Source organism: Neoarius graeffei, chromosome 28, assembly GCF_027579695.1.
Source record: "Neoarius graeffei isolate fNeoGra1 chromosome 28, fNeoGra1.pri, whole genome shotgun sequence".
NCBI classification, from domain to species: Eukaryota; Metazoa; Chordata; class Actinopteri; order Siluriformes; family Ariidae; genus Neoarius; species Neoarius graeffei.
In genome coordinates, this window is record NC_083596.1 from 4,902,060 (window position 1) to 4,925,589 (window position 23,530).

At 43.0% G+C, this 23,530-nt stretch overlaps 1 protein-coding gene across 1 annotated transcript in view; it reads left to right on the forward strand.

Moving 5' to 3' along the window:
• Positions 1–23,530, forward strand: part of LOC132875498 (astrotactin-2-like) — a 908,673-nt gene that overhangs the window by 374,343 nt on the left and 510,800 nt on the right. The window contains exon 4 of the mRNA XM_060912306.1: positions 8,666–8,815. Coding sequence (XP_060768289.1) covers positions 8,666–8,815 — 150 coding nt within the window. The remainder of the gene's footprint in view (positions 1–8,665; positions 8,816–23,530) is intronic.

The window sequence follows — 23,530 nt, forward strand, 5'->3', positions numbered from 1 at the left end:
TTTTTTTTGTTGTTGTTCTTTTTTTAAGAATAAAGGCAAACCATCAAACCTAACTCAGGAACACTCTTGTTGCTATAACCATCTTCTATATTTTGACTTGATGCCATGGAAACTTTTGTGTTTCGTTTTGATAATGTCCATCATTGAGAACGCCAAACCATTTTCTTTTTAGGGAGTGCAAGAAATAAAAATAATAATAATAAAAAAAAACGCAGTGTGCCCTTTTCTGAGCCAAAACGCTAGCTCAGTCCTGCACCACGACTCGGCGGCTTGTCAGGTATTGATGGCTTTAAATCCGCTATAAAGGCCAGCCACTAAACCTTTTGTGCACTAAAGCATTGTCTCGGAGTCTGCCTGGCAAGTTATTAATCTCGTTCATTTTCTATAAAAGGTCCCTTTGGAAATGTTACAGTAGTGTGTGATATGCTCCAGCCCAGTGACTGCTCCTATTCTTCCTCTCTTTCCACGGTACACAATACATTCCGCTTTCATTCATTACGAGTTTGCTGCTCTTTATTTTTGTGTGTTTATTCAGCACAGTCTGAGTATGATTAGTGAATTTTTGTGAATATGGAGTACCCATTTATGGCATAATCTTTAATCAATAGCACTGATGAACAGTTTGTAGATTTGCACAAAGAGTCGAGTTTTTAACGAGGAATAAATGCAATTTTCATCTTCGTGACCTTTCAGGAAATGTACCAAATTTATCTGTCTTTATTTTAGTCTGTAGCTCAAATTCTGCACTTTGAGGACGAGAAAGAAAAAGATTAGAGTTATAATCATCCCAGATCCACAAATCCTGTGTTGTATTGTTAGTTTTTGCTAACATTTATTTTGAATAAAAGAATATATACCTGAGGCGGCACGGTGGTGTAGTGGTTAGCGCTGTCGCCTCACAGCAAGAAGGTCCTGGGTTCGAGCCCCGTGGCCGGCGAGGGCCTTTCTGTGTGGAGTTTGCATGTTCTCCCCGTGTCCGTGTGGGTTTCCTCCGGGTGCTCCGGTTTCCCCCACAGTCCAAAGACATGCAGGTTAGGTTAACTGGTGACTAAATTGAGCGTAGGTGTGAATGTGAGTGTGAATGGTTGTCTGTGTCTATGTGTCAGCCCTGTGATGACCTGGCGACTTGTCCAGGGTGTACCCCGCCTTTCGCCCGTAGTCAGCTGGGATAGGCTCCAGCTCGCCTGCGACCCTGTAGAGGGATGAAGCGGCTAGAGATAATGAGATGAGATGAATATGTACCTTAAACGTAGCACATAGTTCTGTGCAAAAGTCTTCGGCACATGTAAAGAAATGCTGTCGACCAAAAATGGCTTAAAAATAATTAAATGAAATGTTTCAACATTAAAAAATACTATAAGCAGTAATCAGTAAGCCATAATAAATGAAACAAAGTCAATATTTGGCGTAAGACGACGCTTTGCTTTAAAAAAAAAAAAAAAATCCGTCTCAGGTTCAGTGAGTGCAGTTTTATGCGGAAATGATCTGTAGGTTTTACTGAGCGTCTTCCAGAACCAGCCGCAGTTCTTCTGGACACTTTGACTGTCACACTCGCTTCTTCATTTTGCACCAAAACCCAGCAGCCTTCATTCATCTCATCTCATCTCATCTCATCTCATCTCATCTCATCTCATCTCATCTCATCTCAGGCTCCAGCTTGCCTGCAACCCTGTAGAACAGGATAAAGCGGCGTTCATTATGTTTTCTTTTTTAATCTGAAAAGTGATCTCTTATGGAATATGCTGCTCAGATACAAACTTTTTTTTTTCTGTAACATTTAATTTTGTGCTAGAAAAAAATTAGATGTTTGGAACTCTAACACGTTTTTGTAATGTTTTGACTCGATAATGTAGAAGTCATAGAATAGAAATCTATAACAAAGTTTGTATGGAAAAAAAATAGGGTGCCAAGATTTTTGCATGGTACTGTGTATGTTTTTTTTTCTCCAAAAAGTATTACATGTTCACAAAATTATTAAAGTAATAGTGTAGCAAAGCAAAATCTGATTTTCTTTATTAAACATTATTTTTCTTCAAATATATTAATACATACCTTAAACATAGAACATAATATTCCACAAATTTAAAGCTGTCCTGCCTTTCAGATTTTTCAAGTGTAGGTCATTAAAAGAATTTTCCCCGACACCCAATTATTTGTGTTTAGTGACTGAAAGCTACTGAATTCAAATCACAGACTTCCAATTTTATTCTTTTTTTTCTTAATAGAACAATTAATGAATTTAAGGCCATGTGGCCCTCAATTCTCCACTATTTTTTCCTGCTTCACCATGACCCAATACAAGGTACTACATCATGCATCACGTGGTGGGCTTTCCTCGTTTGCGCAAGGCATTGTGGGATACAAATTTGAAACAGGAGAGAAAAATGGAGGACGTGAGTGTGCAAATGAAATGTGAAAGAGCGACTACAGTAACGGAAAGAAAGCGAGAAGAAAAGACGTTATGTTATATACAAAGGAAAGGAAACGCAGGACCAAACTAATAAATATCAGCGGTCAGCGAGCACCTCGGTGTGATCAGCTGTTCGTTTAGCGACAGAATGATGGAACTGTCAGTGCACGCTCAAAGGGAAACCTGTAGATGGCAGTAATGCAACACTGTGGATGCCAGCTGCCGTAAAACCCAAAAGAAGAAGAATTAGGTAAACCTGCGCATGCGCACACGGACTTCCTCTGTCTGCTTGACTGCGCCAAGCGAGCGATTTCGTGCACGTTATTTGCTTTAATCCCCTCTAATTAAATAACTTCCCAGCCACAGAATGGCCTGATATTTTGTGAGATATTACAGAAATAAACATATATCACAATCACCACATTTCAGACGGAACTAAATTTCACCAATTTTATAAAATCAAAAGGTCGTCGCTCTCTTTAAAGCAATAAGAGAAAAAAAATATTTTTCATTTGAAATAATTAAATTTCAACACCCAAACAAAATAAAGTCTGATGAAAGTTTACACGGTGTTAAATTATTCTCAGTAATGTCTGAGACAGTAATGAACTATGATTGGGATTTCTCATAACCTAATAAACATGTACGGGTTGGCTGTTAGCTAACAAGCTAGCATCATCAGGATTCAAACTTGCAATCTCCAGGTGTCAGGTTTTTTTTTTTTATGGATGATTCTTTAGCCATTTTTATTTTCCAAATTTCACATTTCCATCAATATGACTGATGCCACAGCACTGTTAAATTCCCGATAGATGAGTCAGAAGGTGTTATGGAAACAAATCTGAGACGATGTTCTGGAAAAGTATTGACAGTTTTGGTGATAAAGAAATATCTCCAACTTTCACCCTCCTGTAGACCACCATTTAGGCTATTATTTAAAAAAAAATGTAGGACATCTACCAAAAATGTACCAAGCAAGCAGGTAGGTAAGTCTTACCATGATGCTCCCACCACCATGCTTCACTATAAGAAAGTTCAGTCCATATGTAATGATTGTTAGTGATACGAGTCCATCAGGGATGGCAGAATAACTTCGAGCTGCCAGTTCCTTCAGGAAGTGCACACTGGTGCTGTCACTCACATCCACCTGAGCTCTTATGTACCATAATGGTGCGAGATGTTACAAAGTGAAGTAAAGATAAGGATGGCCAAGTGAGAGAGAACCTATAACATATCACCATCCAGACCTTTTATGGCTCCTGGGAGAGCTCGGCCTCTCTACATCTCTCACTTTAATTGAACTCGTGATGCATCGCCAACCTCAGGGAGCAGCGCCGCGGCTTGCTAATGGAAGCGGCAGATAAATAGTTGGTCTTGAAGGGTTTTTTTTCCTTTTTTCTAAAATCTTTTTTCCACTCTGACTCGGCAAGACAATGGAAAAAGGGAGGGTTATTTATATATTTTATGGCTCTCTGGTGGCGCAAATGGGGCAGAACATGTTCAGGTGGGTCAGGAGAGCTCCCACGAGGCTCTGAATTTCAGCAGGATGGAAATGCAACACACTCGGCCTGTCTCCATCTCCGTCTCCTCGCTCCTCATAGACGGGAGGTTCTCTCATCTCAGTGTTATTACCTGATATTGACCCAGTTATTAAATTGCAAAGAGAAATGAGAAGCTCCTCACTCTCACAGCTGTTCTTTATTTCGGATTATGGAGCAAGAACCTTGGGGAAGGAATGATTTTTTCAGGAAATTGTTTGTTTTTTAATACCTCATAAAAAAGGGTATGTTTTTCATTTCTTTCTTCTTTTTTTATATTATTAAAGTATGTTTGCTAATGAAGGTCATGATGTTGTGTACATTACAGGTGATGTTTGAAATCAGGTGAATCTGGACTCACCGAAGGGATTCTAGATTTACCGAGGTGAATTGGGATTCCAGTTGGGGTTAGGGTTGGGTCATCTAGTGGAATGTTTCATGTCTTTGTTGCAACTGAATCTCTGTGGTAAAGTGGTGGACTTCAAAGCGGAAGGTCCTGAGTTTGATTCTCAGCAAGGACAGTAAAAAGTTGGAAAGAAGCAAATTAAATTAGACAGAGAGACAATTATATGAGCATAATTCTGTGTAGAGAGGTAGAAGAGGATCGAAGATATAAAATGGGTGGGGTGAGTGAGAAATGAGGGGGTAGGGCGAATAGAGAATGGTTCTCAAAGTGTTCTCATTCTTTTATCAAGCCCTCTTTTTAATGAATTCCCCCCCAAAAAAATTCTTTTTAAGATTGTCGACCTAATTCACCTCAGTGAATCCAGATTCACCTGATTTCAAAAATCACCTGTAACATGTACAAAGGCAGCTGAATTAATCTGCCAAGACTGAGGAATAAAGTAAACACAAATCTAGAACTCTAGAAGAAAAGTAAAGTTAATTTCGTAAGTTGCAAAATTAATTTTTGTTTGTTTTCCATTCAGATTCATTTTACATAGATCCTGGGTCACCTAAAAAAATAAATCAATCAAAATTAAAATAAAAAAAAAATCAAAAAATGTACAGCCGAGAGAAATCACAGGAAGAAAAAAAAATCTATGAACATATTTTAATATGAGATCTAATTTTTGTGTGTGTGTGTGTGTGTAAAGGGCTATTTATTTATTTATTTATTTATTTATTATTATCCATCCATTATCTCTAGCCGCTTTATCCTGTTCTACAGGGTCGCAGGCGAGCTGGAGCCTATCCCAGCTGACTACGGGCGAAAGGCGGGGTACACCCTGGACAAGTCGCCAGGTCATCACAGGGCTGACACATAGACACAGACAACCATTCACACTCACATTCACACCTACGGTGCCATGCAGCTCGCTGAAACTAACTCTGACTATGACATTTTGATAAACACAATAAGTTAATCTGGGGGAAGTTGACAGTCTTTCACCTATTTGTGTGGCACATATTAGAATTTTTAGCCAGTCCTTGCAAGTTTGTAAGCCTGTTGTGCATGACAACGTTTACATCACTGTTATAAACACCGTCTACACAAGATAACTACCATTAACGTAAGCTAGATACCAAATTTGCTTGTCGACCCGCTTGGTATTAATGAGTGTGTACATTCTCACTTACCAGTGTCTTGTTTTTTTTTCTGTCTTCCTCTTCACTTTTCTTCTTTCTCTTCTGGCTCCCTGAGGGGTAATTTCGCTTCATATTTGATTTTGGGTTTTTTTGCTGCGGAGCTCCGCAGCCACTTGACTGGACAGAGATGGGCATTGAGGGGTTGACAACAGACTGTCATTGCACTTTTCGGCCAAAGCATGTAGGGAGGCGCTGTTGTGCATTAGGGGGCCCCCCTTGGAACTAGGGTATTTCAACAAGTGTCATTAGGCGCTGCGCTGCCGCGCTCAAAAAGTTGTCATTGCTATTGAATACATAACCAGTCGTTCGGCAGCGGGGGCCCTTCGAGGGCTGGGGCCCTAGGCAATTGCCAAGTCTGCCTACCTTGTTGCAACGGGTCTGGGGGCAAGTGAGTTTACCTTTATATACTAATCCTTAATTGAAATGGTTAATGGGTCATTTATTTATCTATCTGGCTGTTGTTTGTTTGTTTGTTTGTTTGTTTGTTTGTTTGTTTGTTTGTTTGTTTGTTTGTTTGTTTGTTTGTTTGTTTGTATATACTTAGTTCATAATGACTGAACCGAAAAACACATTAAAAAATATACTTTCTTTACCTTTTCTTCACTTCGTATGCCCACTACACAGGGTATAAGAACATCGTAACACACTGTAGGACCTACTGAGTGAACTTTATACTGAACAGAATGCTATTTGAGCTTCAGCTTGAGGAAACTTTTTGAAGTGCTTTGTTAACTTGCCGTTTAAAAACCCAAATTTTCTTAATTACTGACACGGGATCTTCAGGCAATTAAAATCTTTCACCTCACAGCAAGAAAAACGGCACCAAATCAAATCTGCAGAACAGATCCGCTGTGGTGACCCCTAACGGGAGCAGCTAGAGCTAGAAGAAGAAGAAGAGCCTCCACAGGATCTCTAATATTTGATTCCAGATTTTTTGGAATAAATAAGAGATTTAATAATGTTTCAGCTGTACAGTACGTCCTGACTGATAGAGAACACTGATTAGTAAACTTAGTGTTGTCCTTTTTTCTCCCCGAGTCCACATCTTGTCCGTGTCCTCCATTTTGTCCTCCTGTGTATGTTGAACTGTTTTCCTCATTCAGCATGTTTTCCACACTAGACATCTTACTGTGACCTTTCAAGCTGTCCTGATGCTCATGAAAACGTACGGCTGTGCAGGTGTTAGTGTTAGTGTCAGGGCGTTCTCTCTCACTCTCTCACCCACTCTCTTACTCTCTCACTCTCTCACCCACTCTCTTACTCACTCTCTCACGTTCACTCACCCACTCTCTCACCCACCCACTCTCTCACCCAACCACTCTCTTACTCACTCACTCTCTCACCCACTCTCTTACTCACTCTCTCACGTTCACTCACCCACTCTCTCACCCACCCACTCTCTCACCCAACCACTCTCTTACTCACTCACTCTCTCACCCACTCTCTTACTCACTCTCTCACGTTCACTCACTCACTCTCTCACCCACCCACTCTCTTACTCATCCACTCTCTCACCCAACCACTCACTCACTCACTCACCCACTCTCTCACCCACTCTCTCACCCACCCACTCTCTTACTCACCCAATCTCTTACTCACTCTCTCACCCACCCACTCTCACCCACCCACTCTCTTACTCACCCAATCTCTTACTCACTCACTCTCTCACCCACCCACTCTCACCCACCCACTCTCTTACTCACCCAATCTCTTACTCACTCACTCTCTCACCCACCCACTCTCACCCACCCACTCTCTTACTCACCCAATCTCTTACTCACTCACTCTCTCACCCACCCACTCTCACCCACCCACTCTCTTACTCACCCAATCTCTTACTCACTCACTCTCTCACCCACCCACTCTCTTACTCACCCAATCTCTTACTCACTCACTCTCTCACCCACTCTCTCACTCACCCACTCTCTTACTCACTCTCTCACCCACCCACTCACTCACTCACTCACTCACTCACTCACTCTCTTACTCACCCACTCTCTTACTCACTCTCTCACTCACCCACTCTCTTACTCACTCTCTCACCCACTCTCTCACCCACCCACTCTCTTACTCACCCACTCTCTTACTCACCCACTCTCTCACCCACCCACTCTCTTACTCACCCACTCTCTTACTCTCTCACCCACTCTCTCACCCACCCACTCTCTCACCCACTCTCTCACCCACCCACTCTATCACCCACCCACTCTCTTACTCACTCACTCACTCACTCACTCACTCACTCACCCACTCTCTTACTCACTCTCTCACCCACTCTCTCACCCACCCACTCTCTTACTCACCCACTCTCTCACCCACCCACTCTCTTACTCACCCACTCTCTTACTCTCTCACCCACTCTCTCACCCACCCACTCTCTCACCCACTCTCTCACCCACTCACTCACTCACTCACTCACTCACTCACTCACTCACTCACTCACTCACCCACCCACTCTCTCACCCACCCACTCTCTTACTCACTCACTCACTCACTCACTCACTCACTCACTCACTCACCCTCTTACTCACCCACTCTCTCACCCACTCTCTCACCCACCCACTCTCTCACCCACCCACTCTCTTACTCACCCACTCTCTCACTCACTCACTCACTCACTCACTCACTCACTCACTCACTCACTCACTCACTCACTCACTCACTCTCTTACTCACCCAATCTCTTACTCACTCACTCTCTCACCCACTCTCTTACTCTCTCACTCACCCACTCTCTTACTCTCTCACTCACTCTCTCACTCTCTTACTCACCCACTCTCTTACTCACTCTCTCACCCACCCACTCTCATACTCATCCACTCTCTTACTCACTCTCACTCACTGACTCACTCACTCGCTCACAAAATTAAAATTAGTCGCTAATTGAAGTTTAAATCTGAATAGAAAGAATGAAGCAACAGGACTGGATCCTGTTTCACTGAAAGATGTCTGAAACCTCACCCTGATTTTAAACCAGGTTTACAGTTTGATGTAACTGGATTCATAGGTCAACTTTGGTGTAATTCAGGTGAAAGATTAGTGAGCGTGAGAATCTAACAAACGTGTCTGTGTCTGTGTGTGTATGTGTGTGTGTGTGTGTGTGTGTGTTGTGCTGTTCTGTTGTACAGTTGTGGAGTCTCAGCACGAATCCGTCGAAGCTTTTGTGCAGAGAATTAAAGATAGTTTCCGCACCAACGCCACCATGGAGATCACAGACTTCCAAAACGCAACACACAGCTCGTCTACCAGCCGCAAACGAGGACCGACTCAAAACCAAGGTAAACAGATGCACCAAACATCATGGAGCGGCATGTTCACAAATACAGTCAAATAGCCAAGATACAGTGCGTTTGGCGTCGGGTTCGGATCATGTTGTGACCAGTAAGGACAAATAAGAAATGCACAAAGTGCATACCGATGTTACTGACAGCTGACGTGGATTCTGACTTTGTATGATACACTTACCTCCATAAAAAGGACAAAATTAATTAAAAGAGAGTTAAAAAATCCTATCATATCTCCATTTTGAAGCAGAATGAGATTCAGTAAGGAGGCGTGGCCTTGATGTTGAAGGTGAAATTAGAAATTAATTTCAAAGACAAAATTGTTTTGACAGCATCCATCCATCAATCCACCCATCTATCATCAACCCTTCCATCCATTCATTAATCCACCATCCAGCAATCCATCTAACCACCCATCCATCCATCTAATATCATGTTTGTCCATCCATCCATCCATCCATCAACCTGCCCAACCACACATCCATCCATCAACCCATCCATCTGTTCATTAATCCACCATCCAGCAATCCATCTAACCACCTATCAATCCCCGCCCACCCATCATCCATCAATCATCCATCTAATATGTTTGTCCATCCATCCACCTACCCATCCACCCATCAATCCATCCATCCATCAATCTGTATATCAATCTGCCCTACCACCCATCCATCCATCAATCCCTCAATCCACCCACCCACCCATCCACTGATCCAGTCATCCATCAACCCAGCCATCCATCCAACTATCTACTGAGGTATTTCACCTGACGTCACAGGGTCACGTGACGCCCTGGTGTCCACCATTTTGGACGGCAAGCTAGCTAATGTCAACAACATCGTAGCTAGTATGTTACTGTAGCAATATTTACGTTCAGTCATTTGGATGACTGTTAAAACCTTTCAGTCTCAAGTTTTTCCTTTACTGGATTTACTAGTTTACTGAGCTAGCGCGCGATGGCTCCCGGCTTGGCCGGAGAGCGCGCAATGGCTCCCGGCTTGGCCGAGCGTGCTAGCTCAGTAAACTAGTAAATCCAGTAAAGGAAAAACTTGAGACTGAAAGGTTTTAACAGTCATCCAAATGACTGAACGTAAATATTGCTACAGTAACATACCAGCTACGATGTTGTTGACATTAGCTAGTGCTAACAGCTAGTTGCTAGTGCACTGCTACAACTACACCGACCCTAATAATACAGTTCTTAGTCATTGCCTGGTAACAGCAAATTTATAACGGGCCATGTCTCAACAGACTAAGAAGTTATTTCAATGACATTTAATAACATTTTGTTTATCCTGAGGACCGAAAGTAAATGAAAATGTGAACAAACCTTAGCTGTAATAAGATGGCGACCACCGGCTCCAGGGACGACCCGCTGATGTAGGCATGTTACCCAGCCTGACACAAAATATTTGTAGGCATCCAAACTCGTATACGCTTTCAGATCAATACCTGTGTATGGCGATGGGTTTTTAACGACATAGGTATACAGATCATGTGGACCGAAGTCAGGTAAAGACGAGGGCTTCGTGTACTTCCGTACGTCAGTGAACAATCCTGGTGGAAGCAGGTAAACGTCGTTCTCTAAGCCTGCTAACCTCAATTTTTGCAAATACCTCTCCCTCTGCTCGCCCTGTAAATGCCCTACGTCACTGGATAGTGAAGGTGTTTTCTGCATCTCGCTCCTTTTTCTTTTATGTTTTTCGTTTGTCGCCTTCCTCGCATTCAAACTGATTCGAGCCGTGCCGTCCAAAATGGCAGCATCACATGACTTGGTCACGTGAGTGAAATACCTCAATACACCAATCCATCCAACCATCCATCAATCCATCCAACCATTGAGCTGTCAATCCATCCATCCATCCACCAAGCCATCAATCTATCAATCCCTCCAACCACCCCCTCCTCCCACCCATTCATCCACTCATCCCAAAAGCACATCCCAGTGTTGAAGCCTCTGTTTATTTCCTGTCAAATCAGATAAGGTTGTTGCAGCACCATCTCAGGTATTATTCAATCATCATCTCTTGTCTATCTCTTGAATATGTCCCAAATCCAAGGGCTATAAAATATTTCTGTTCAAATCCTGTTATCATTTTTCCCAGCCTTTGATATTATTTCATTTTTATCACCTTAAAAACACCTTATCTGGGTTGCCATGTTTGAAACTTAATATCTTGACAATTATTATTCCTAGCCTTGCAAAACTTTGTAGGATGGGCAACAAATATGTTTACTGTATGCCAAAACCATTAAAAGCCTTTACTGCATGCTGTTTTATTTTTATAAGTCCCTACGTTTGGAAAAAAAAAAGTGCAAAATTGAGTGCTACATGAGAGTGATATTAATATATGTTTATATATGTGCTATGAAAACATAATTTGCACCAATAGGATATCAATCATCATTTTTTTTCTGGGAATATAATATTTTATAAATTTTCTGCCAATATTTGAGATATCTATCAATGGACATGAAGTTAAATAATTAATAATATTATGAATAATAAAACAAGCCATGGTGGTATATTTTGGTCATTTTCTTTAGACCAAAATGGTATTTGGGGTAACTCATAGGAACATGAAAATGTACATGGAAATTGCTTGATGTATGGTTATTATGGGTACAAAGTACCGATCTATATCTTTTTTCTCCTTCAAATGAAAATAGACACCGATTTGAGATATTTGATGAATTCCTGTGTAATGGGAATTGTAAGAAATAAAGGATAAACATGTTTTTCAGTCTGTTGATTGGAATCGAGGGCATTTCAGATGGGAACTGTGTCTCTGTTAAGGTCCTGGATATTGAAATTAAGTGAAATATTTTTATTAAAACAGCTGGTATAAGGAGGAATAAATGGCATCCTAAATAGCCCTCTCGAGCTCCAATGGGAATATCTAAATGTGATTCCACATAAAAGGTTGGATAGGTTTATACGTGCAGTTTTAATATGCATGTTAGAAAGCTATATACTGTATGGAATTTGCTACATTGCACATCATTTTCAATAAAGTTTTTAGATTTTTTTTTAATTGAGTATATTATTCTTTTTAATATGGGATATAAAATATAACCACACCTTTGAATATAGCATTTATCACAGTTAATGCCTTTTTTTCTATAATGAGGCCCTGATCGTAAAGAATATAGCTTACATTAATGACCGATAGTTCAATATTTCAGAGGCTAGGACACACATAAGTAGAAATAATAACCTGCTTCTTCATTATGGACCTTTTTTCCCCTAGAGGTAAAACAATGCCTTAATCTATGTGTATTTATCTACAAAGGGAACATGGATGGACATTGGCACTTTGTGCACTAAATGACCAAACATTAAGCTGTAACATTAAGCACATCTGACTATCTACCCCACACACCACTTTGATCCTATGAAAATGACCAAAAATGCTACCACACCTTATTTTATTCTTAATATCTTTGTGTCCATAGGGACCAGAACTATTGGCACAAGATTAATCAAAGATCATATCTCAAAACAAAAGTCATACCATGTTACAGGCATTTAGTAGACACTCTTATCCAGAGTGACATACAACATACCCAGAGCAGCCTGGGGAGCAGTTGGGGGTTAGGTGGCTTGCTCAAGGCCATTCCTGCTAGTCCAGGGACTCAAACTGGCAACCTTTTGGCTCCAAAGCTGCTTTCCTAACCATTAGGCCATGGCTTCCCCCATGTGAGTGCAACAACTGGGTTCATAATACCTTCAGTATCGCTCTCATTGAGGAATTTTGCACCTTTTTTCCCAAAATCTATGGCCTTCAATGAAAACAGTAGGCATATTGTACAGGCTTTTCATGGTTCAAGCAGACAGATAACATGTTTGTCTTCCATCCTACCAAGTTTGGTGAGGGTAGGAACAATAGTTTTCAAGATATTAATGCCCAAACTTGGCTTCCCAGATCAGGCAAAGGGTTTTGAGAGTCTACAAATTAAAAAGTATCAAGGGATGGTGAAAATAAATAAATAAATAAATAATAAATTTATTAGAATTTAATGAAAATATTTTACAGGCAGATTGCCCAGGTTGAATCCCACCTCTCACCCAAAGTCAGCTGGGATTGGCTCCAGCTTTTCCCCATGAGCCTGACAAAGAAGTGGTATAGATAATGGATGGATGGATGGATATTTTACAGCCCTTATTTTTGGGACCAAAACATTATATAGACAGACTTTGAACAAAATCTGAGATGGTGCTGCAACCGCTTTCCTGGATTCTGTCAGATTTGATATGGAATGACCCACATGCTAATCTTCACCCCCTGATTGACATCTGTTATAGGATCTAACTAGCGGAAAGGAATTGTTGTATGACCATATTGATGGCGGCACGGTGGTGTAGTGGTTAGCGCTGTCGCCTCACAGCAAGAAGGTCCTGGGTTCGAGCCCCGTGGCCGGCGAGGGCCTTTCTGTGTGGAGTTTGCATGTTCTCCCCGTGTCCGCGTGGGTTTCCTCCGGGTGCTCCGGTTTCCCCCACAGTCCAAAGACATGCAGGTTAGGTTAACTGGTGACTCTAAATTGAGCGTAGGTGTGAATGTGAGTGTGAATGGTTGTCTGTGTCTATGTGTCAGCCCTGTGATGACCTGGCGACTTGTCCAGGGTGTACCCCGCCTTTCGCCCGTAGTCAGCTGGGATAGGCTCCAGCTTGCCTGCGACCCTGTAGAAGGATAAAGCGGCTAGAGATAATGAGATGAGATGAGATGAGACCATATTGATTAAAAATGGAGTAAAAATCCAAACAAAGAGATTTTTAGCACGATATAGTACGTGTATTTTTTCTTCTTTGATATTTTCCCCCATGTTCATGTGGCTGATTGGGATGACGACAATATTAGGCGACATGTTTCAAGCCCAAATTAAAACCCAGTTTCAAAACAAATCAATTTGTCAGAAAATTATATACAAAATAAGTTTTATTCTATCTGCATTCACTGGATATGAGCAATCGCCCGCTCTGATTGGTGACTCTACTACTAGGCCATCAGCTCATATACTGTGAGTAGAGAAAAACAAAATGTCAGATCGTGTTGCTGAACCAACCGAGGATGAAATAAAAACTTGACTCGAAAACAAAACCCCAAAAAATACAAAAAAGCAACAGAATATGGAAGGAAAGTATTTGATAGTAAGAGCGTATCTTTTTTTTTTCAAGAATTATCATCGCATTTTTCACAAATTGCTCCAATCATTTTGCTGGTTTGTTTACATTCTAAGTAGAAATGATTTTGTCAGACATTTTTATAAAGTTTTTATTTATCTAATTTGCAAAAAATAAAAATGCTCTGTTTCTAAAAATCCAGTAAATGTGGATAGAATAAAACAGTTATTCCACTCAATCTCATCATATACAGTGGTGCTTGAAAGTTTGTGAACCCTTTAGAATTTTCTATATTTCTGCATAAATATGACCTAAAACATTATCAGATTTTCACACAAGTCCTAAAAGTAGATAAAGAGAACCCAGTTAAACAAATGAGACAAAAATATTATACTTGGTCATTTATTTATTGAGGAAAATGATCCAATATTACATATCTGTGAGTGGCAAAAGTATGTGAACCTCTAGGATTAGCAGTTAATTTGAAGGTGAAATTAGAGTCAGGTGTTTTCAATCAATGGGATGACAATCAGGTGTGAGTGGGCACCCTGTTTTATTTAAAGAACAGGGATCTATCAAAGTCTGATCTTCACAACACATGTTTGTGGAAGTGTATCATGACACGAACAAAGGAGATTTCTGAGGACCTCAGGAAAAGTGTTGTTGATGCTCATCAGGCTGGAAAAGGTTACAAAACCATCTCTAAAGAGTTTGGACTCCACCAATCCACAGTCAGACAGATTGTGTACAAATGGAGGAAATTCAAGACCGTTCTTACCCTCCCCAGGAGTGGTTGACCAAAAAAGATCACTCCAAGAGCAAGGCGTGTAATAGTCGGCGAGGTCACAAAGGACCCCAGGGTAACTTCTAAGCAACTGAAGGCCTCTCTCACATTGGCTAATGTTAATGTTCATGAGTCCACCATCAGGAGAACACTGAACAACAATGGTGTGCATGGCAGGGTTGCAAGGAGAAAGCCACTGCTCTCCAAAAAGAACATTGCTGCTCATCTGCAGTTTGCTAAAGATCACGTGGACAAGCCAGAAGGCTATTGGAAAAATGTTCTGTGGACGGACAAGACCAAAATAGAGCTTTTTGGTTTAAATGAGAAGCGTTATGTTTGGAGAAAGGAAAACACTGCATTCCAGCATAAGAACCTTATCCCATCTGTGAAACATGGTGGTGGTAGTATCATGGTTTGGGCCTGTTTTGCTGCATCTGGGCCAGGACGGCTTGCCATCATTAATGGAACAATGAATTCTGAATTATACCAGCGAATTCTAAAGGAAAATGTCAGCACATCTGTCCATGAACTGAATCTCAAGAGAAGGTGGGTCATGCAGCAAGACAACGACCCTAAGCACACAAGTCATTCTACCAAAGAATGGTTAATGAAGAATAAAGTTAATGTTTTGGAATGGCCAAGTCAAAGTCCTGACCTTAATCCAATGGAAATGTTGTGGAAGGAGCTGAAGCGAGCAGTTCATGTGAGGAAACCCACCAACATCCCAGAGTTGAAGCTGTTCTGTACGGAGGAACGGGCTAAAATTCCTCCAAGCCGGTGTGCAAGACTGATCAACAGTTACCGGGAATGTTTAGTTGCAGTTATTGCTGCATAAGGGGGTCACACCAGATACTGAAAGCAAAGGTTCACATACTTTTGCCACTCACATATATGTAATATTGGATCATTTTCCTCAATAAATAAATGACCAAGTATAATATTTTTGTCTCATTTGTTTAACTGGGTTCTCTTTATCTACTTTTAGGACTTGTGTGAAAATCTGATGATGTTTTCGGTCATATTTATGCAGAAATATAGAAAATGCTAAAGGGTTCGCAAACTTTCAAGCACCACTGTATGGATTATAGACAACTTGGTGCGATGCGACTCATCGGCTATCAGCTCATGTCCGACTCAATTTTGTGGAATAACTGTTAATTATTTTTTTCATGGTCCGGTTTCCATCAAATCCTGCACTCTGATTGGCTGGTGAGCAGGTCTGTATCCTATGATACGGACCCCAATTACAGACCCTGGTTATGGACCTCTGGCAACTCGCCCGTTCACAACAACAACAACAAACATAGTAGCATTTTTTGTCAACATTTATCTTTTTTTATAAGATTTATTTATAAGATTATCAAAAATCTTATAAATTTTTGCCAGCATTTCTCAGGAGAATAGCATTAATTTTACAGCATGGATAGCGATAACGACCGTGTTCACAGCAAAAGCGAGTTTTACTACCCTGAGGAAGAAGAAATAAAAGAAAACATTTCAGGAGAAAGCTAAAAACCTGTAACTGTTGCTAACACCGAGCAAAAACATGGCTGAATCCTGAATGACTCCTATTTGTATAAATAGGGGACTACATAGGCGGCAAAATGTAGTTTTTTTCCTGCCATGGAAGTGCACTTGTATACCGAGGAGGAAGCCATTTGCATTACAGCTGTGAATGAGGATTCAAAATGGTGGCTCGGCTCGGTTTTCCCTTTCGGGCGCTCTCGTTTTCTGTTAGAACTTGGTAAAGAAAAAAATAAATATATTATTTACCAGCTTAAGGTCGGTCCGTATGATGAAATACCGTGACCTCGGCCTTGAATATTGATCTCGGCCCAGAGGGCCTCGCTCAGTACTTTCAAGACCTCGGTCACGGTATTTCACCATACGGACCTCCCAGCTGGTAAATAACATATATTACCTTCCCAATGCTATTATTTTGTTTGAAATAACCCAGGCTTGGCTATTGAATGGACATCGAAATGAAAGCTGCAATTTTTATATTGGGCGTGTTTACTTTTGCTTACAGGTGATGCCACACATGCCGTTAAAGATCAAATACAATTTATGAAGTTTTCTAAGCGAGGAGATAATCTACAGCCTATCAGATCTGAGTGTTTGTATTTTTTTCCACATTTCCCATCATAACACAATAAAAGTAACAAAAAAAGTGAAAATATGAACGAATTTAGGAAGCTTGATTACATTGCCTCTGTTACCATCATTCTTCTTTAGCACAGCACGTCCTCCAGCCTAAAATTAAACAAGACCATTCATCCGGCTGAACGAGCTGTCTGCTCCACCGGAGCACCTCCAGAATAAAGCATAGAAGGAAAAAAATCCATACTGTCCTCCATTTCAGTTCAGTCTTTATCACTGTGTTGGAGAAAGAGTCCAGAAATACTCTTTCACGCTCTGCTTCTAATAAACTCCTTTCGGAGGCCTTTAATTACCATCCATGGGGGGAAAAATTTTCAACGTCAGCGCTAAAGTATATTTGGTCTATCGTGGACAACAAGGAGCTAATGGGACGAGTCAGGTTGGGAAGCCGGAACTCAATTAAGTATGGTGGGAGTAGGAGTTTCAGCGAGTCCTGACGAGGAGATCAGGCCATCGAAGGGTGAAACAAAGAAAAGAAAGATGAATGTTGAGTGAGATTGGAGCTGAGATGAGGGGGTGGATTGCTGGGGTTGGTGGAGTTTTTAATTTTGTCTTGCTTGACTCAACATTTTTACACTGATGATTGTAATTGTTTTTCATCTCCTTAGAGAGAGAGAGAGAGAGAGAGAGAGAGAGAGAGAGAAAGTTGGCGTAGCTTGAACATTGGCGTAGCTTCTACACGTCTCTGGAACTGCACTAGAGAGTTGAAACATCATTTGTTCTTAAACTTATTCCCTCAGCTGGTGTTTTGGTCACGAGTGCTGATTGGTTGAAACTCGGAGGTGGGTCTAGTGTGAACCTGGAAACCTTGTTTTTATTTAAACTGTGAAACATTCAAATGGGAAAAATGTGTGTTTAGAGCCACCATGTTTCCCTTTCATTTGTCACCTGTGTGTTTATCAATCGTTCTACAGCAATCAGCCAACAAACAACTCCTCCTTTTACGCCTTTTAGTGCACATCGCAGTGTGAAGACAACGTTCACAATCTGTCTCAAATAGTCAGAGTGCGATTTGAGACACAGCCTCTGTATGTCATGAGGGTTGAGCAGTGATGAGGATGAGGATGGCTGATGAGGAGAATGAGGCTGGATCATTTGGAACACTGTACTGTGTGTGTGAGAGAGAGAGAGAGAGAGAGAGAGAGAATGATTAGTTATGCTGATGTGACCTGTACTGTGGTGAGGACACGAAAGAACGCTGACCACCATCTGGGAGAGTGACGCGGCCTGGCACCTTCAACTGTTTAATTATTCAGAGCTTCCCTGATGGACATGGGGGAGAGAGAGAGAGAGAGAGAGAGAGACAGACAGACAGAATGAGAATGTGAGAGAGTGCTAGACAGATACTGAGAAAGAGGGGGTGAGAGAAAGATAGACAGAATGAGAGGGAGTGTGAGAGAGTGATAGACAGAGACAGAGAAAAAGGGAGGGAGACAGACAGACAGACAGACAGACAGAATGAGAGTGTGAGAGTGATTGACACACACACACAGAGCAGGGGAGTGAGAGAGAGGGAGAAATGAGAGAGACAAACAGAATGAGAGAGAATGTGAAAGAGTGATAGACACTGAGAGAGAGAGAGAGAGAGAGAGAGAGAGGGAGAGAGACAGACAGAATGAGAATGTGAGAGAGTGATAGACACTGAGAAAGAGAGGATGAGAGAGAGACACACAGAGTGAGAGAGAGAGAGACAGAATGAGAGTATGAGAATGGTAGAGACACTGAGGGAGAAATGAGAGAGAGAGAGAGAGAGAGAGAGAGTATGAAAATGATAGAGACACAGAGTGAGAGAGAGAGGGAGGGAGAGGGATAAATGAGAGGGAGAGAGAGACAGAATGAGAGAGTGATGACAGACACAGAGAGAGAGAGAAAGGGAGGGAGAGGGACATGAGAGAGAGAATGAGAGAAAGTGTGAGAGAGTGATAGACAGAGAGAGAGGGAGAAAGGGAGGGACATACAGAGGGAGAAAAAGACAGATTAGAGAGAGAGAGACAGAAGGAGAGGGAGTAAGAGAATGGAGAGGGACAGACACATGATGGACATGAGAGAGAGAGAGAGGGAGACCGGGACAGAGAGGGAGGGACAGATGGGGAGAAAAAAGACACCGCGATTAGAGAGACAGACAGAAGGAGAGGGAGTAAGAGAATGAGGGAGAGACAGACAGAGACAGAGGAATAATTGATGACAGTCTGGAATGATGAAACAGTGTTACAGTTCTGTTCATCGTACACCAACAGCAGGATCTCAACACTAACATTTGTTTTTAATTCATCAAAAAATGACACATTGTACTTTTCATCCATTTGTATTTTATACCTTTAATGTTGTGGAACAGATGGATAGATTACGGCACACGCAGCAGCAGCGTGGACGTTCTGCCGTCAGGAGACATTCCACCAAACATCTGTGAGTCAGAGAAGCAACCGAGAAGGCCAAGAATAATGCTTAGCATGATGCCACCACCACCATGCTTCACTCTGGGGGTGAATAGTCGTCCCCTTCATAAACTCCTCCTTCCTGTTTGTGAAACGGCGGATCTGGACCAGACGTGTTGCGCTGATGTGCTGCCTTGAAGTCACGAGTCCTTGTGTAAATATCGCTGCTGTATGTTTTCCGCGACTGTAAGATCGTCTGAGTTCAGGAGTAAAGCCATGTTCTTCATTACACCTGCTGCACAAACAAACTCACAACAGCCTCAAACCAAATGACTGGCTCACTAATAAGATTCCCGCCGCGCGGCGTCTATTACAGCTGTGCATGAGATTAGGGCCGGCTGTAACATTTGTTTCTATGGCATTCTTTATTTCACCACCTGCTGGGTTTATTTTCTCCGTAATGTGCTTTTGCTCCGTGAAACAGTTTTGTGGTTTATTAAGGCAGTAAGATTCAAATTGTAGGCATCAGTTTCAGAGTTTCTGTGCTAATAAAGGAGGCGTGGTCACTGTTTAGGCGGTCCTCGTGAAGAAGGCGTGACTGATTTATCTGCAGTCTCACTGAATGAGTGATGGAGGCGTGGCCTCTGTATTTCTAGTGACAAGGAAGGACTTATGCTTTCTGCCTCTAGTCCCAGTGAAGGAGGCGTGGCTTCTGTACCTGTCAGTTCTACAGAAGTAGGTGTGGCCTCTGTGCCTCTAGTTGTAGTGTTGGAGGTGTGACCTCTGTGTCAGACACAGTGAAAGCGGTGTGGCCTCTGTACCTGTCAGTCACAGTGAAAGAGGCGTGGCCTCCGAGTCTGTTACTCACAGTGTAGGAGGTGTGGCCTCTGTATGTGTCAGTCACAACGAAAGAGGCATGGGCACTGTGTCTGTCAGTCACAGTGTAGGAGGTGTGGCCTCTACATGTCAGTACAGTGTAAGAGGTGTGGCCTCTGTATATGTCAGTCACAGTTAGAGGCGTGGCCTCTGTACATGTCAGTCACAGCAAAAGAGGTGTGGCCTTTGTGTCTGTCAATCACAGTGTAGCAGGCATGGCCTCTGTACATGTCAGTACAGTATAGGAGGTGTGGCCTCTGTATGTGTCAGTACAGTGTAGGAGGTGTGGCCTCTGTACATGTCAGTACAGTGTAGGAGGTGTGGCCTCTGTATGTGTCAGTACAGTGTAGGAGGCGTGGCCTCTGTATGTGTCAGTACAGTGTAGGAGGTGTGGCCTCTGTATGTGTCAGTACAGTGTAGGAGGTGTGGCCTCTGTCTGTGTCAGTACAGTGTAGGAGGCGTGGCCTCTGTATGTGTCAGTACAGTAAGAAGTGTAGCCTCTGTATGTGTCAGTACAGTGTAGGAGGCATGGCCTCTGTATGTGTCAGTACAGTGTAGGAGGTGTGGCCTCTGTATGTGTCAGTACAGTGTAGGAGGTGTGGCCTCTGTATGTGTCAGTACAGTGTAGGAGGTGTGGCCTCTGCATGTGTCAGTACAGTGTAGGAGGTGTGGCCTCTGTATGTGTCAGTACAGTGTAGGAGGCGTGGCCTCTGTATGTGTCAGTAAAGTGTAGGAGGTGTGGCCTCTGTATGTGTCAGTACAGTGTAGGAGGCGTGGCCTCTGTATGTGTCAGTACAGTGTAAGAAGTGTAGCCTCTGTATGTGTCAGTACAGTGTAGTAGGTGTGGCCTCTGTATGTGTCAGTACAGTGTAAGAAGTGTAGCCTCTGTATGTGTCAGTACAGTGTAGGAGGCGTGGCCTCTGTATGTGTCAGTACAGTGTAAGAAGTGTAGCCTCTGTATGTGTCAGTACAATGTAGGAGGTGTGGCCTCTGTATGTGTCAGTACAGTGTAGGAGGCGTGGCCTCTGTATGTGTCAGTACAGTGTAGGAGGTGTGGCCTCTGTATGTGTCAGTACAGTGTAGGAGGCGTGGCCTCTGTATGTGTCAGTACAGTGTAAGAAGTGTAGCCTCTGTATGTGTCAGTACAGTGTAGGAGGTGTGGCCTCTGTATGTGTCAGTACAGTGTAGGAGGTGTGGCCTCTGTATGTGTCAGTACAGTGTAGGAGGCGTGGCCTCTGTATGTGTCAGTACAGTGTAAGAAGTGTAGCCTCTGTATGTGTCAGTACAGTGTAGGAGGTGTGGCCTCTGTATGTGTCAGTACAGTGTAGGAGGCGTGGCCTCTGTATGTGTCAGTACAGTGTAGGAGGTGTGGCCTCTGTATGTGTCAGTACAGTGTAGGAGGTGTGGCCTCTGTATGTGTCAGTACAGTGTAGGAGGTGTGGCCTCTGTATGTGTCAGTACAGTGTAGGAGGTGTGGCCTCTGTATGTGTCAGTACAGTGTAGGAGGTGTGGCCTCTGTATGTGTCAGTACAGTGTAGGAGGCGTGGCCTCTGTATGTGTCAGTACAGTGTAGGAGGTGTGGCCTCTGTATGTGTCAGTACAGTGTAGGAGGTGTGGCCTCTGTATGTGTCAGTACAGTGTAGGAGGTGTGGCCTCTGTATGTGTCAGTACAGTGTAGGAGGCGTGGCCTCTGTATGTGTCAGTACAGTGTAAGAAGTGTAGCCTCTGTATGTGTCAGTACAGTGTAGGAGGCGTGGCCTCTGTATGTGTCAGTACAGTGTAGGAGGCGTGGCCTCTGTATGTGTCAGTACAGTGTAGGAGGTGTGGCCTCTGTATGTGTCAGTACAGTGTAGGAGGTGTGGCCTCTGTATGTGTCAGTACAGTGTAGGAGGTGTGGCCTCTGTATGTGTCAGTACAGTGTAGGAGGTGTGGCCTCTGTATGTGTCAGTACAGTGTAGGAGGTGTGGCCTCTGTATGTGTCAGTACAGTGTAGGAGGTGTGGCCTCTGTATGTGTCAGTACAGTGTAAGAAGTGTAGCCTCTGTATGTGTCAGTACAGTGTAAGAAGTGTAGCCTCTGTATGTGTCAGTACAGTGTAGGAGGCGTGGCCTCTGTATGTGTCAGTACAGTGTAAGAAGTGTAGCCTCTGTATGTGTCAGTACAGTGTAGTAGGTGTGGCCTCTGTATGTGTCAGTACAGTGTAAGAAGTGTAGCCTCTGTATGTGTCAGTACAGTGTAGGAGGCGTGGCCTCTGTATGTGTCAGTACAGTGTAAGAAGTGTAGCCTCTGTATGTGTCAGTACAATGTAGGAGGTGTGGCCTCTGTATGTGTCAGTACAGTGTAGGAGGCGTGGCCTCTGTATGTGTCAGTACAGTGTAGGAGGTGTGGCCTCTGTATGTGTCAGTACAGTGTAGGAGGCGTGGCCTCTGTATGTGTCAGTACAGTGTAAGAAGTGTAGCCTCTGTATGTGTCAGTACAGTGTAGGAGGTGTGGCCTCTGTATGTGTCAGTACAGTGTAGGAGGCGTGGCCTCTGTATGTGTCAGTACAGTGTAAGAAGTGTAGCCTCTGTATGTGTCAGTACAGTGTAGGAGGTGTGGCCTCTGTATGTGTCAGTACAGTGTAGGAGGTGTGGCCTCTGTATGTGTCAGTACAGTGTAGGAGGTGTGGCCTCTGTATGTGTCAGTACAGTGTAGGAGGTGTGGCCTCTGTATGTGTCAGTACAGTGTAGGAGGTGTGGCCTCTGTATGTGTCAGTACAGTGTAGGAGGTGTGGCCTCTGTATGTGTCAGTACAGTGTAAGAAGTGTAGCCTCTGTATGTGTCAGTACAGTGTAGGAGGCGTGGCCTATGTATGTGTCAGTACAGTGTAGGAGGCGTGGCCTCTGTATGTGTCAGTACAGTGTAGGAGGTGTGGCCTCTGTATGTGTCAGTACAGTGTAGGAGGCGTGGCCTCTGTATGTGTCAGTACAGTGTAGGAGGTGTGGCCTCTGTATGTGTCAGTACAGTGTAGGAGGTGTGGCCTCTGTATGTGTCAGTACAGTGTAGGAGGTGTGGCCTCTGTATGTGTCAGTACAGTGTAAGAAGTGTAGCCTCTGTATGTGTCAGTACAGTGTAGGAGGCGTGGCCTCTGTATGTGTCAGTACAGTGTAGGAGGCGTGGCCTCTGTATGTGTCAGTACAGTGTAGGAGGCGTGGCTCTGTATGTGTCAGTACAGTGTAGGAGGCGTGGCCTCTGTATGTGTCAGTACAGTGTAGGAGGTGTGGCCTCTGTATGTGTCAGTACAGTGTAGGAGGTGTGGCCTCTGTATGTGTCAGTACAGTGTAAGAAGTGTAGCCTCTGTATGTGTCAGTACAGTGTAGAAGGCATGGCCTCTGTATGTGTCAGTACAGTGTAG